Here is a 14,395-nt window from a genome sequence, read left to right on the forward strand (position 1 = left end):
GCTCTCGGGGGCCGCCGGGGCGGCAGGCGAGGGCCGTGCCGCCCCGGCCGGGGCTGGGCAGGGGGCGACGGGACGAGCCGCCGCGGGGTCCGGGTGCCACCCCAGAGGCCGCGGACTCTTTGCCGCGCTGCGGCCGCTAGCCCCGCGCTGCCTGGCGGAGGGAGACGTCGCGCGGCGTCGGTCTCCATGGCAGTGGGGCTGCGTGGGCGGAGTGGTCGGGGCCGCAGCGCGGCGGGCGGGCGCGCGCGGGAGAGAGGGAGGGAGGAGGTGAGGGAGGGAGCGCGCACCCCCGGCCCGCCCCCGCCCCTCGCTCGGTGTTTGTGTCGGGCTGTGGCGGCGGCGGCGCGGCCGAGGGGCTCCCGCCCTCCCGCCGCTGCGAGCCCGAGAGCCCCGCGCCCGTCCCCGCCCCGCGCCCGCCATGCGCGGCCCCTAGAGCAGCGGGCTCGGCGGCTGGTGCGGTGCCTGCGCGGCGGCGGCCATGGCGGTGGAGACGCGGCCGGAGCTGGTGGGGAAGCGGTTCCTGTGCCTCGGCGGCGAGGAACCGCCGGAGAGCGGGCGCTGGCGGGCCGGGGTCATCCGCGCCGTGTCCCAGCGGGACTCGCACAGCCCCGACCTGGCGGTAAGAGCCGCGGCTCGGGCCGGGGGCTGCGGCGGGGGGCGGCGGGCCCGGCGTGCCACGGCCCCGCGCCCGCCGGGCGCAGTGACGTGGAGCCGAGGGTCACGGCTGGCGCCAGGTGCGGGGCTCCGTGCCCCGGCCGGGCGGCCGCGGGGGCAGCGGGCCGGTGCCCGGCCTGGCCGCCGGGGGACAATCGGGCTGCCGGAGCAGCGGCGGAGAATGCGGCTGATCCAGGGGAATGCAGGAGCTGCCGCCGCGTAGCACTGTCCGGCTGGGTCCGACGCGCTGGTGAACGTTGTTATTAAAAGAATGCAATTGTTTCCCTTCCTTTCATGCCCGCTGTCACTGTTTTGCTAAGGGGTGTAGGAATGTGCGTGTAGGTTAGCGAAGGAGCCAGGATATGTGCTCTGTTGTGCTCAGACACACTCTCGCTGTGGGGGGGAGACACGGCCAGGATTTCCTCGGGTTGGTGTTCTGAATGCATAATCTGTAAAATGGAGTTTTATTGTGCTCCCCGGACTTCGTCTTTATATTGTTCGTGAATTCCGCAGGCACAGGAGTGCTGTGTTACCTCTGTGGTTGTCTCCTGGATGTTTTTATGTCATTTAGGGCTTCTGAAAGCACATTCAAAAATATCACGACTATGTAAATGGGCATTACGTAGGCTGCAAAAAGGAATCACCGGACTGCGCCGGGCAATCCATATTGCTGCTGGCAAGGGGGGGCGTTCACAGCCCGACACTGATCGGGGTGGAATGTTGCCTTTTTTACAAACTCATCAGGCAAACAATTGCCTGGTCTTAGAGATTATCGATTGCTCAGATCGAGGAGTGTGAATCACAGAATTAAGAACTCCTGTTTTCGTTCTTCCCAGACTTCAAGCTTTGTTTCAAAAACAGAAAGGGGACTTGAGATACTAATTTTTTGCTATATTCTGGGTTTGTTTTCTTGGTTGTGTTTTTTTTTTTTTTTGGCATGCTTTTCTGGATTTTTTCCCATTCTCCAGTTATAATTCAAGAAGCCCTTGAATTCAAGTTCGTAATTCAAGTTCATGCCCTTCTTTATGAAATGGTTTGTGTTTTCAGCCTTTGGCTATATGTGAGAATCATCTAGAACACTTTATTTTTAGAACCTATTTTGGGTGTTATTCTTGCAGGGTAGTCTCTAGAATCTATATACAGTTATGGAAACACTGAGTAAGGTTTAAGGAGGTATTTACTAACATTTACAAGTCAGAGCCATAATTTGTAAACTCTAGGGGTAGAGCTGACATAAAGAGAGAAAAGCATTTCAGGGACTGTGTCTGTTTTTTTAAATGAAAGATGCATGCTGCCGATTGTAAAAACTTGTTCCTCTTCTTAACTTCGGTGTCTGTTTTTCTCTTCAGATGCTCTTTTGTTGCAATTCTTGGTAATTTAAGGAAGAACTGTCATGTCACAGCTGTTTTTTGAGGCAGGATGACTAAGGGTGTGCTTATGTGTTGTAGTGAAGCACCGTTTGCATGGATCCAAACTACCTGAGAAGCAGGATGGATGCTCCAGCTGCACTTCAGCCTGGGTGCAGTGCTAACGTGGCCATATTCCTTCTGGTGTTCAAGACAGCTGCACAGCACTGCATTATGCTATGTAGATACACTCCTAGTCACCTACGAGTGCTGGAAGCCTGGGAAGGTTTTGAAAATAATTTCTAGGTCTAAAAAGATGTAGTAGTACTTAACTACTGGAACATCATTGCCCTCTTTAAAGTGCAGTGTTTGGGGTTTTGTGTTACGTGTTCTCTGGCCCCAAAGCACAAGAAAGTGGATAGAGGAAAAAATGATGAGGTTTTTTTAAGCAACAGGTAGTTTCTGCAGGTTAGACTCTCTTTCTGCATTTATAATGAACATTAACTTCTTGTTAGTCGATATTTGCTAAGGTGATTATCCTCTTCCCCTGCCCCCAGCAAAGGACAAGGACATTTTGCTGTTAGCCCTGTTCTATTTGTGCTATCCTAGCTGGAGTAACTACTGCTCTTATCCTTCCATGGCTTTTGTTTTGAGGTCGCCATCCCTGTAAATAGCTCCAGACCCTTCTGCTCCCAGTCACTGGAGTGAAGTAGTAATTCTCGCTGACAGTTTCATTGCTGCCCACAGGGTGCAATATAAAAATGTTGAAATTGACTTTTATCAATATCGTGTTTTCCTGGTCCCACGAAAGTGGGGTGGATGAATGAGAAATGCAGAAGCTGCCCTGAACCACAGGACAGGAGGAGGGCAACAGTAGGCATTTTTAAATGTGAATTGCAGCTGGCTGGAACTGAGCTACCTCCTAATCCTGGCTTGGGAAGGAAGTGCTATTTGCATTGACTTTGTGTCTTTTCTTCCTGAGTAAGTGTGAACCCCCCCCGTTCAATTTCAACCAGTTCAAGAACAGGGAGAGATTTGAGAAAAACTGCCTTCCTTCCCCTTGTCTGTGAAAGCTGACATCTGAGAACCCTCTCCCCAAAAAACCATAAAAGCAAGGAGGTCATGGCATTTGGTGGTGTCCTGGAAGTGAAGAGGCCAGCCAGCGTGCACCCAGCCTCAAAGCAGCTGCAGCATGTGCTGTCTGTCTCAGCACCATTCACAGATAGGTGATGGAACTGGTGGAATGAGGAGGTGGGTTTAAGGGCATGACAAAGAGCTGAGCATTAATGGAAGTGTGAGAGCAAGCCTCAGTGTGTGCCTATGGGAATATATGGACAAACGGGGAGTTTTATGGGGTGCAGGAGCTCAAGGAGACATGGGCAAGCTTAGAGGCAACTGATGTAATTAATGTTAAGTGGCCACAGGGCTTATAGGAGCAAATCCAGAGGAAACTGAGCTTCATTAGCTTTGCTGTAAACAGAACTACTCATTAAATCAGGAACTCCAGACCTGAAGGCTGGACTAGCTGCTCTCCACCTTTGAGCAGGGAAATCAAGAGGCCAGTTTTTGTATGCTGCTAAGTTTGTTTCATGATTGTATTTCTATAGCTAAATTAATTATTATTTTCATAGTTGAAATTATTGTCCTGGTAGGAAAACATAGGGAAGAACTCCGTTGTCTAGTATTTTCCTCCTGCTAGGTCTCCCCTACTCCATTAGTGTACTAAATAAAGTAAAAAGTATATTAAATAACTATTTCCTTATACTTTTCATGATTGCAATATAGCTGATATGTAAGATCTTTTTTATAATGTATTTCTTTACAAAGAAAGAGAACACTATCCAAGTATCTTTTCTTCCACTGCTTTATAGAAATTTTGCCTTCCTCAGCTTTCCTATTAATTCACCAATAGTGGGGAATATGGTGAGAACAGCTGGCACTGGTTGTGAGTACTGTTGGTCTCCTGGAATATGAATTCTCTTGCCACTACGTGAGACCCTCCATGCCAGGATTTGGAAGCTGTGCCTCTTTCTTTGTCATTCTGTAATGTTTACAGATGTTGTAAACACCTGCCACACAGGTATAATGTGTGCAATGTAGAAAATCTAATCCAGGAGTTTTCTCGCTGGTTTTCATGGTCTGAGCTTTATAAGTTAGACCTCTCGATCTTTCTTGGACATTGTTGTTGTTTGCAAAGCATTTGTTTAAAAATTAAAGCAAGGGCAGAGGTTTGATACATGTGTTTGTGTGTATATGTGTGTGTGTGTGTTTCATAGCCATTGAGAGAATTCATAGCTCTTTTTCAGCTTCACACCAAGTGTTGTTAGAGGAAACTGGGAGCTCTAGTTTTCCTTCCTTCTAACTGCCTGGAAAAGCCTGTGTGCTGCTCTGATTACAGTGATAACTCTGGGCAAATAAAGAATGGCCAGGAGGAAAGAGGTGGAGTTAATGCCATATGATCTCCCTGGTCTTTACTGTCCCATAAGAATTGCTTTCTGGGCCATAGGTTGCAAACCTTTGATTTGGTGATGAAAGAGAAAATGGAAGTCAACATTTAAGCATACATACAATGTACAACTCTTAATAAAGAAATCTCATTAACTGTAAAATACTGAAATCTCAGTAATTCGTAAGTTCATGTTTATTATGCATGAATTTTTCTGCCGTGATGAACATGGTTTGGAAGACAGCGTAAAAATTGAGTTGGTAGTCTTTAATGCATTATGGTAGTCAGACTAACATCTAATAATTTTGCATAGGGAAATATATTGTGGCAATAAATCACCATATCAGATACTCTTCATAAAAGCCTAAATATTAATGATAGTTTGAAGCAGCTGTGTGATTTTTATTTACAATGAAGTCAGTAAGATATAGTGATGTAAACAATACACTAATGCTTTTGGAAAATTGTAGGTTTTTGGCATCTCGTATTTGGTTATTTAAAAACAGGGAATTGTTAAACATTCAGTAAATCTGGTTTCAAACCATTTGAAGAGAATACTAGCAGATTGTATATTTGTTTTAACTGAATTTTCCTCCTTAAAAGTAAAGTGGAAGTTCACAAAGTATAATGAAAACTTACCACTACTGTGTTACAGTTAGTATGAAAATAATTTTAAATAATTTTGGATAATTGGAAAATAAAATATATTTTAGACAAATACTCCATACACTGCTTAGTTTCTCACTAAATCATGAATTTGAATTTGCCTTCATTGTGGGTGAAGCTGCTCTTACCTAGTCGCTTTACAAGTTGTAATTGTTTTCATCTTCCTGGTTCTGCATTCTCAAAGTTTCTGAATGGGATCTGTCTTTGTCATAGAGGCATCAAATTTCACTTCTATAGGTTACACTGCGTTTCTGCCATATACTGATTTTTAGTGCAGTGTGCTGCATTTTGTCCTCTGTCCTATTTTTGCTAAGATAGTATTACAACAAGAAAGGACATGTGTTAATTTTTGAGCTGTTCTGTGAAAAATGAAATTTCTGTTTTCTTTCCTTGCTATTGAAGTACTCTGCAGCTTTGACTCGTTAGCCTTGACATAAACTGGAAGACACAGAAAAATTTTCTGTATAATTGTAGAAAGTAAATAAATATGTTTCAAACTCATTGTGCACAGCTTGTTGGTGGTTAGTGGAATTTAAAAATTCTGTATGTTTCTGTACTAGCATCTGGGTTAAAGATGAAGAGCAAGTTGTTGGTGAGGATCCTGTCACGTTATTTACTTCAGCTATTGGAGATGACACTAGAGACATACCAGAGTTTATCACATCACTGCTGCCTCTGAATGAAGGAATGTTGTAGGATGTGTTTTGAATCTGGTTTGGAAGGAGTGGGAGAAGCTCAAAATGCAACAGGGATTTAGGCCATTTTCAGTTGTTTCTGCTATTCTATATCAGTGTTGATACCAACAAGAGTCTTTTAAGTTTGGTGTGTGTCAGCTGGGCAGTCTTTTCTTGGCTAAGCTGTAAAGAAAACTTCCTATTTCCTTTTGTGTTTCTAGTAAGGTTGAGCTTGTCATCCTGTGTCTGTGAATGTCGCCTCATCTGTATTCCAGAGATAGTTCAGGAAGGAGTATCTCTTTCACAGTAATTGGACAAAAAGATCAAACAGAAGAGTAGTCCTATGAAATTGACTGCAAGGATTCAGTGCTTTAGACTCTGCCCTTCCCTCTTCACTTCTCTTACTAAAAGAAACCCGAGTATGATGTAGATCAATAAGTAAATGTACCTGCACTGATGGATTTTGAGTAAAGTTTGTTTGAATGTCAAGATTGCAAAGAGCGCTCAGGTGTCCTGAGCCAGGGAGGAGCCATTTAATTTGTTGCCTAGTTGCAAAGTAAGCAACAGTGAACAAAGCATGGAAAAAGGTTTTATCCTGGAGTTAAATCTTTCAGGAAGCTCTTAGGAAGAGATATCAGATATTTTCTTAATGTTAAAAACTTGCTTTTTTCTTTTATATGTTTTGCATGTAAATACTGTATTATTCCACATTTGCGTTACCTCAGATTTTTCTTCTTCTGGAACTTTATGTGAATCTTTGGAGCTATCTGAAAGCATGGCGTAGTCATCATAAAGAGTTGTAAAAAATGAGCAACTATTTTACAAGAAGCCATTCTTCTTGTGCACCTTCCAGGATCTCTGAACTTGCTTGAGAACAGCAGAAGTGATATTTAATATCAAATGGAACAAATTTTAAAAGTGGTTCTTATGAAATTTGGCCAAAAATCAGCTCAGCCTTCTTCTGATCCTACTATAAGTGAACTGTAGAGATGCTTAGTTCCATCAGGGATCTTGAATCTCTACTGGGATTAGGCTTGACTTTTCCATTCAGTTGGACTTGATAAACTGCTGCTGCTTTTGCTGAAAAACAGTAAGTACAGATCATCCGAGAAGTTCAGCTGAAGTTGGCAGTGAGTGTTTGTGTGGGAAGAGACACCCGTGATGTTACTGCCCACTGCTGTGCTCGGGCATTGACGTCCCATTTTCCTTCAGGTGGGTTTCCCTCCTCACCCTGCTGGGTAGGGACTGAGACCTACTCTGCTTGTAACCAGCCTATTCTTGGAAACTGGTGGAGAATTCTAAGCTAAACTAATGCTGTATTGCTTCATTATATTGATTCCTTCAGAAAGTTACTGTTGTTAGTTGATGTTATACCTGTGCACCACTAATTTTCCATGTTATAAGACAGAATGAGAGCAGGGGATCTAGAGGTGCATCAAGGATTTTGCTGGGTTTTGCTTTCTAGTAATTTTCTTTAAAATGTTATTATTTTACTTAAAACAGATGTTGCTATGTTTCAGAATTAAGTGGAATGAAGCAACTTGATTTGCTCCTGAGGAACTTACTTCCATGTACATACAACAACTGGCTTTGAGCTAATTCATGTACTCTATTCAGAGATTCACGGGCACAGAAGATGCAGGATGAGCATTAAAAGCATCTAGCTTGATCCTCCAGTGGCAATGCTTTTAGAAGTTTTGAAGACTGTGGTTCCACAGACATTTCTCTTGGTGGCACTGCTGGCTTAATTTTTTTTTTTAACCCTGAACTGTTTCCTGATCCCTCACCATATGACACTTCAAGCAGTTGTACTGAGGTTGGAAGAGGTGGTATGGGATCAGTCCGAGGGTAGGAGCAGCTGAAGGTGGAACTGTGTCCAGGAGAAATGTCTCTGGACCATGGCCTGAATGAAATTGAAAACTGACTTAAATATTTTTGAGGGTTGTATGCAGTAACTAGCAGATGTATTCAGTTGTATTAATGATACTTATTCACATAGTATGAGTAATGTCTTCTTTCAACTGAATAAAAAAATAAATGTTCACAATAGCGCATGACATGATCATTTGATGTCTGCTGATGCAAGACTTACTTACAAAAGCAAGTTTTGGAAGATTAGATGTGAAACTAAATGCTCTGAGGGAAACTTAAGCATCTAGATCTACGTTAAAATGCATAAACCTCTGATGACTCACTAAAGTGTTGCCTATAATACTTCTGCATCAAGATCTTTTCGAGTGTTCTGAACAGCACTATAGCTGATGCAGATGTTGAAATGATTGCAGCGAGGCTTCACTGCAGGTAACTCAAGTAGACACCACTGACTTATTATTTGGGTTGGCTCACCATGGTTTTAGTTTTTGGCTAAGGGAGCAGGGCTCCTCAATCAAATGATGGTTTAAAATCTGAATTTTGATTGCTCTGTGAAAAAGAGAACATTTGCTGAGTCATTGCCAGGTGGTCCAACTCGAATCTCTTCACTCCTGAATGTCTGGTGAGTAGGGGATTTGAAAAGCTGTATTTTGGAGGAGTGTTGGCAAGGACAGTTCATTTTGAAACATTCCTCCAGCTGATTTCCTTATTTTTTTGTTTTTCTTGGCTTCTCTTCTTTCCTGAAATATGGAATGTAAATTTACTACCTTTGAAAAACAAACAAGGCAGCCCAAAAGCCAAAGTCGAGCAAAGAAACTTGTTGGAGTAATAATAAAAAATATGTGATCTAAACTTTACAGTCAGCATAGAAAATCTTGGAGAAGGAAAACCAGGAAATGGTATGAAGTTTTAGGCTGGAGTTTGTCTTTAATCTGTACTTTTTCTTGCACCCTAATCCTACAACATAACTTGAAGACTTCAATTTTTCAGCCTTGGTCTTCATCAAAGACAGGAGCAAGTGGGTCCAATCAAGACATGGTACAAGCTTTAGAGGGGAGGTTAATGAGTTTTTGGCTGTAGACTCTTGGTGAGATTTAAAGAGCTAAGAACTAACAATGGTCTAGTTGCCAACATTTTTGTCAAAAGTCCAAAAGCTGATCTAGTTGAAGACTGAATGGAATGAGGTACTGTGGCTTTCAGAGCTGTTGTGATGATTTGCTGTCACACCTCTACAATTATGGCTTATGGCTGCACTTCCTCAGTGTTTTGTTAGAGGGATTTGGAGCTCAGGAACTTCATCCAGCAGAGGTCATTGGGGTTTGTAGCCCTTCCTGGGTTTCTCATAAATTAATTAGTGGGAAATATTTTTGAATTTCTGTGAACTTCGCAAAATCCTGTCATGAAGAAGGATCAGGCTTTACCTGTGCATTGTACTCAGGATTCCCTCCTGTTGTTTCAGATATGCTTTGGTCCCTGCATTGTGAGGTACAAGTCCACAGCCAGCCCTTGTTTGCCATTCATGATTTTTTCATGGCACTCAGGATTTTATTAGCTGTGCTCTGTGACTTCCTATTTGTCTCTTGGAGGTTATAAATGTGGCAATTTTCCTTCACTGTTTCTTAACCCAATAGAAAATGAGGTATCTCTTCTGTCAGTCCCTACCAACCCTGTCCAAATAAATGTCTCTTTGAACTAGATTATTCCAAGGAGTGTAGTTTGTTTGCTTATCTTAAATGCCTCTCCACCAAGATGTGTATCTTCACATGATTCCCTTTCTGCAGGTTGTTCTGAACAGATTTAATTTAATATTGTTGAGTTAATTTTTTTTTTCCAGGAAATGAGGTAACATTATAAATGAGTTTTAAATTTAAAAAAAATTAAATTTATTTATTCACCGAAGTATATGGTTGTTTTCTCTTTTCAGTTTTGGTAACAAAATTGTCTATTGCAGGTGCATTTATGTTTAGTATACCCAGATGTTGGTCAAACCTTGATGGTAATCTACTTAATAGCAGTTAAGCAGTAAGTTTAAAAAAAAAAAAAAGGAGGTGATAATGAAATATTTCTGGCTTGCTAACTGTTAATTCAGGTGTGCTGTCCTAAATACACCTGAACCTCTTATATATTGTTGTATTTTAAAATTTGAATGTAGGTCAGAATGTGAATATTTTTAGATAATGTCATGATCACTTCTCAATTAAATAGGTAGCTTTTCTGTATAACGGTGTACTTACCTCTTTCCGTGTGATCATTTAGAAGATATAATACATTTTAACTAATTTAAAGAAAGTTCAATTTGTTTTTATAAATAGAAAATGTTTCAAGTGCTTTGTTACTTTGTAGTATTTTTTCCTTTAAAAGTTTGTAGTCTAAATTAATCATTTCTTTTGTTACTGATTGCTTTTTACAAGATTTCAATTTAGTGAGTCAGGCCTAAGACTAGAAAATGAAAAATCTTGTTTGATAAATTATTCATTGACTAACTTTATGATTCCATGAGATGGTTTCTTTTAAAATGGAATGTAGCACTTTAGTAAATGATTGTAAAGATTTTTATACTTAAAATTAAAAGATTTGGCTTTCTGTTGATGCTTAGAAAAATGGCTTGCTGGTACTATTTAATTTGTTGTTGTTGTTGTTTTGGGTTTGTTGTTTTGGGCTTTTTTGGTGTGTGTGTTGTTTTTTGGTTTTTTTTGAGTCCTGTAGTATTGCCTTTTCAGGTAAAGTGAGATGTGTGTGTATACCTTGGCATATTTTTCCCTGTCAAAATTCTTTTGACAGTAAGTTTTCTGATATCTGATTTAAAACTTTTTTTATTATTTTAACTTTTAAATGCATTTGAGCATGGCTCATGTTTCAATAACATGCCAAAATTGATTGTTGCTCAGTGGCTTAGTTTCAAATGTGATAGACAGGATACACGTGTTAAGTTTGCCCCTATATTACTTTTCTGCTAGAATAATGGTATAACTTAATAAGGCTCTTCAGTTCGTTCCTCTTAAATGGAGGAAGTTTGTATCTCCAGAAGATTCTTAGGTTTGTTGGCTGAAGTAAAAGGGCTGCATTCAATACCCTCTTAGGTTCTTTACTAAGATGTGTTTTGTGTTATGGTAACTACCCATTTCCAGGTATCTGGAACCTGTGTTCCAGGAATGTTTATTGGTGCATTTGAAAGAGTTTAAGCTTCAGTTGACATAACTAATTAGTTCTATGTCTATGTTTTTCCTTCCCTTTTTTCAGAAGTCTGGTTTTGGTCTTGGTTGCACTCTAGCAAGTATGTCTTCAGTTAAGAAGAGGACAATATAAGGGCATGCAAAATGGCTCTTGGGAATCTTAGGATTGAGTTAGCTAGTGTTTGGAGGCAGGAAAGAATGGAAAAGAACTTTTATTTTTCCTTCTTCCCCCCTTCCCCCTTTTTTTCCCCTGAAAACTTTTTAATCAGTTTTTGAGCTCTTTAATCAGGAATTCCTATGAAAAGACCAGGCAGGTACATACCTGTAGGCACAGAGTTTGTGGTAATTGGGAGTGGGGCTGAGCCTGACCCCGAATTGTCCCCAGCTGTGCAGGACAGGTGAGTGGCACTGAAGGCAATGAGCCATGGAGGGCCCAGGTGCACTGACCCATCCCAGAGGGAGCAGAGGGCTCACAGGGCAGTGCATCAACATCGGGGTATCGAAGGTTGGGCTAAAGAGCAAGAAGAGCAGATGCTTGCAGCCTTCTGAAGTGGAGGGCTGTTACTCTGTATGGGTTGATGCCTTCTGGGGAGGTAAGGCTTTGCTGTGTGTGGGCTGATGCTTAAAGCCTTCTGAAATTGCATGGTGATACTCTATTTTGGCAGTCTCAACTGTGACACGTACACAAAGTAGAAAGTAAAAGATCAGTCAATGGAGGAGGCAAGGAAAGAAGAGAAGGCTCTGATGGTTTGGATGCAGAAACACGTATGTAGTTTGATATGAATTGACAAAAGGCTCCTCCTGTCTGCACAAAAGGCAGCATCCCTTCCTGGGAGGCGTTCTGGCTGCTCTGGGTCCATTCTCTAGCACAAAGAAATACTAAGAAATTTGTAAACAAGGAAAGTCTAGATGTTGCAGTTCAGTACCTGAATTGATAGCTTTACTCAAACCTAGTAGTTCCTTAAGTTCAGGAAAAAAGGAAATCTCAAAGAGCATTGATTGCTTAAGGTCAGAGCAGAGACATGGGGCTGGTATTGCTGTGTAATTAATTACAGCTTGGGCCATGTGCCGTTCTTGTTCCTAAAGCTGTCAGTTTGGTATTTCTTATGTCAGTTGTAGAACTGAGGGGGGTTTTGTGGCTGTTCTTAATTGCTTTGTTTACTTCTCTTTCCAGGACTTAGCTGTATCTGCTTGTTATTTGTCAGCTCTTGGCTGCAAAGGGAGACTCACTTGTAACATAGCAGGCATGTGTTGCTCTTTTGGGACTGCATGTATAGGACGGGGAGCCTGAGCTCAAACCTCACTTAGAATTGCAAGGTTTCTGGGATAGAGAACTACAGGCTGGCCATCTGAGTACCATGGATAATAACACAGCAGCATAATTCTGGAAAGTTAGGTTTTGGGAACTGCTTCCTTAAAACACATTGTGGTGCAGGGACATGGTGCCTGATGCTGTGGTAGGTTTGGACTACTTGTGGCACACAGAAAAGTAATTTTGAGTGTGTGCTAATGCATGAACATCTTCTCTGAATATGTGCTGCTTGATTGGCTTCCCTTTCAGCTGATTTTTTTAATCTCAGATTTTAAGTAAAGTTGCTGTTGAATTCTTTTAGTTATGAGAGCTCAGACAGGTAGCCTTGAAGGGGATTAGTTTATCAGATGTCTGGTAAAGTGCAAACTCCTTCTGAAGCTTTATCCACCTTCAGGCTATTCAAGTGTGAATATCAATCTTAATGTCTGAACCAGTGAGGCTACAGAATTAACCTTTTTGTTTAGTGTGGAGAAGTTGGTGGTTTTTTTTCCCCTTTGGGCCTTAGAAGACAGTGATGTCTAGCTTAAATATGTGCTTTGCTGAAAGCTACTCTTAATTAATAACAGGTGTATTTTTTACCACATCAGTATTCCATACCTTTTTTTATTGGGCCTGTCAGCTGGGCAGTGGCAGCATGAGGTTTGGAACTGCAGGCCTGCCTATTAGGCAAGCAGCCAGCTCACCATCAGTACAGTATACAGATTTGCAAGACATTTGTCTTGCAAGCCTCATAAGAAATTCATTTGTGGGCAGAAACATCCAGATCCTCTGAAATTTGTCAGTAGCTGAAAGTTAATAAGGAAATCTTGACTGGAAAACATGCTTAAAAATTATATATGTGTGTGTGTGTATACACACACCTAGAAACAATAGTAGAAAGTAATACATTTGTGTGGTGATGGTATATTGCCTACTAGTATTGGCATTTATGGTGATAAAAACAAGACATATTTAATAAGAAAATTGATATATCTGCTTTGCAACAGAAGTTGAAAATTGCTGCTGTAGTATTTGTGCAATGGACTGTGCAGGCCTTTCCTCTGCTGTGTTTTATTGGCATTGTTTGGGAGAGCTGAGGGGGTGGGGTTTGTGGTCTGTGGCACTTGGAGTGGTGGTGAAGGGTGGTGTGGGGAGCAGGAATGATGGATGTGGGGCAATGCATGCTGTTAAATTGTGCTTGGAAGTCTATTTCTCTACTGGTTGCTTCTTGTAATCCTTTTATCCGTTTTCTAACATTACTGACGTTTTTAAAATGGAAACTACTTACTCAGATACTCTGCAAGATTTTACTATCTGGAAGAAAATGCAGTCATGCCAAAGAGGTTAACACTTTGAAGCGTGGTTAGCCTGTGACACTGATTTGAGCTTGCAGTGGTCTTTAAGTTAAAAGAGTATATGCATTATGGGAAATGCACTCCTGGGGAAAAGAATACAATTAAATTTTTTCTACAGGTTATAATGTATAAAAGTAATTTGCAAAGAAATCTTTAAATTATTTCATAGAACACTTAATATCTCAGTCATTGCAACTAGAAGGCATTGTTGATGTGCTTTGAAATGAATGCTGTTAAATAATATCCCCCAAGCATCTTGCTGTGTTCTATATTTTTTTCTTGCCTTCTAATTTTAGAAATATCAAACCAAGGTAGCCAGCATGAGAAAACTGGCAATGGAAAGTGTTGTGCAGGGAGAAGGTGTCTTAAAATAGCATAATAGACTGAGATCTTTCTGGATACATGAGTGCAATTATTGACACTACTTTTAATCTTCTCTCATCCTGTGCAAAGCATTCAATCCTGTTTAGCACCAAAGCACCAAGTCTGTTTAGCATCAGAGCCCCAAGTCCTGCTTAGCATTTCTTGTAACCCTACCTACCCCAATAATGAGCTATATTTTAATTTCTCCTTAGACCATATCTATTCATTGAGTTTTTCTATGGTTTGAGTACTTCAGGATTCTCATAATCATCTAGTCCTGTCCTCCCAGTTGGAAGACTCTAGTAAACCTCCTTTCCCTCAGGAAATAAGATACAGTTAGCTAACTAATAACTTTTATTTTTATTGTGAAGATCAAACCTACTGAAACTACTGATTTCTCATTTAAAAATAAAAGATATAAATGCTGCTTCTGGTAATGGTAGATGCTTACACAGGTCTGTTGGCTCTTTTCTTCTGTGGGCAATGAATTGATTTAGTAGTAGTGTATTTTTGCTAAAGATCATTTGTTGCTTGGGGGTGGTTAACTTCAAAAAT

General features: G+C 41.4%; 1 protein-coding gene across 4 annotated transcripts in view; it reads left to right on the forward strand.

The window, feature by feature from the left end:
- Positions 1–238: 238 nt before the first annotated feature.
- Positions 239–14,395, forward strand: part of JMJD1C (jumonji domain containing 1C) — a 158,460-nt gene continuing 144,303 nt past the window's right edge. For 3 of the 4 annotated variants that reach the window (XM_021535498.4, XM_085583185.1, XM_021535521.3), the window contains exon 1: positions 239–619. In XM_021535498.4, the coding sequence (XP_021391173.2) occupies positions 479–619 (141 nt within the window). In that variant the 5' untranslated portion in view covers positions 239–478. The remainder of the gene's footprint in view (positions 620–14,395) is intronic. The other variant, XM_085583188.1, reaches the window with a different exon arrangement.

The sequence above is a fragment of the Lonchura striata genome, chromosome 6 (genome assembly GCF_050655825.1).
Source record: "Lonchura striata isolate lonStrDom1 chromosome 6, ASM5065582v1, whole genome shotgun sequence".
Lineage (NCBI taxonomy): Eukaryota > Metazoa > Chordata > Aves > Passeriformes > Estrildidae > Lonchura > Lonchura striata.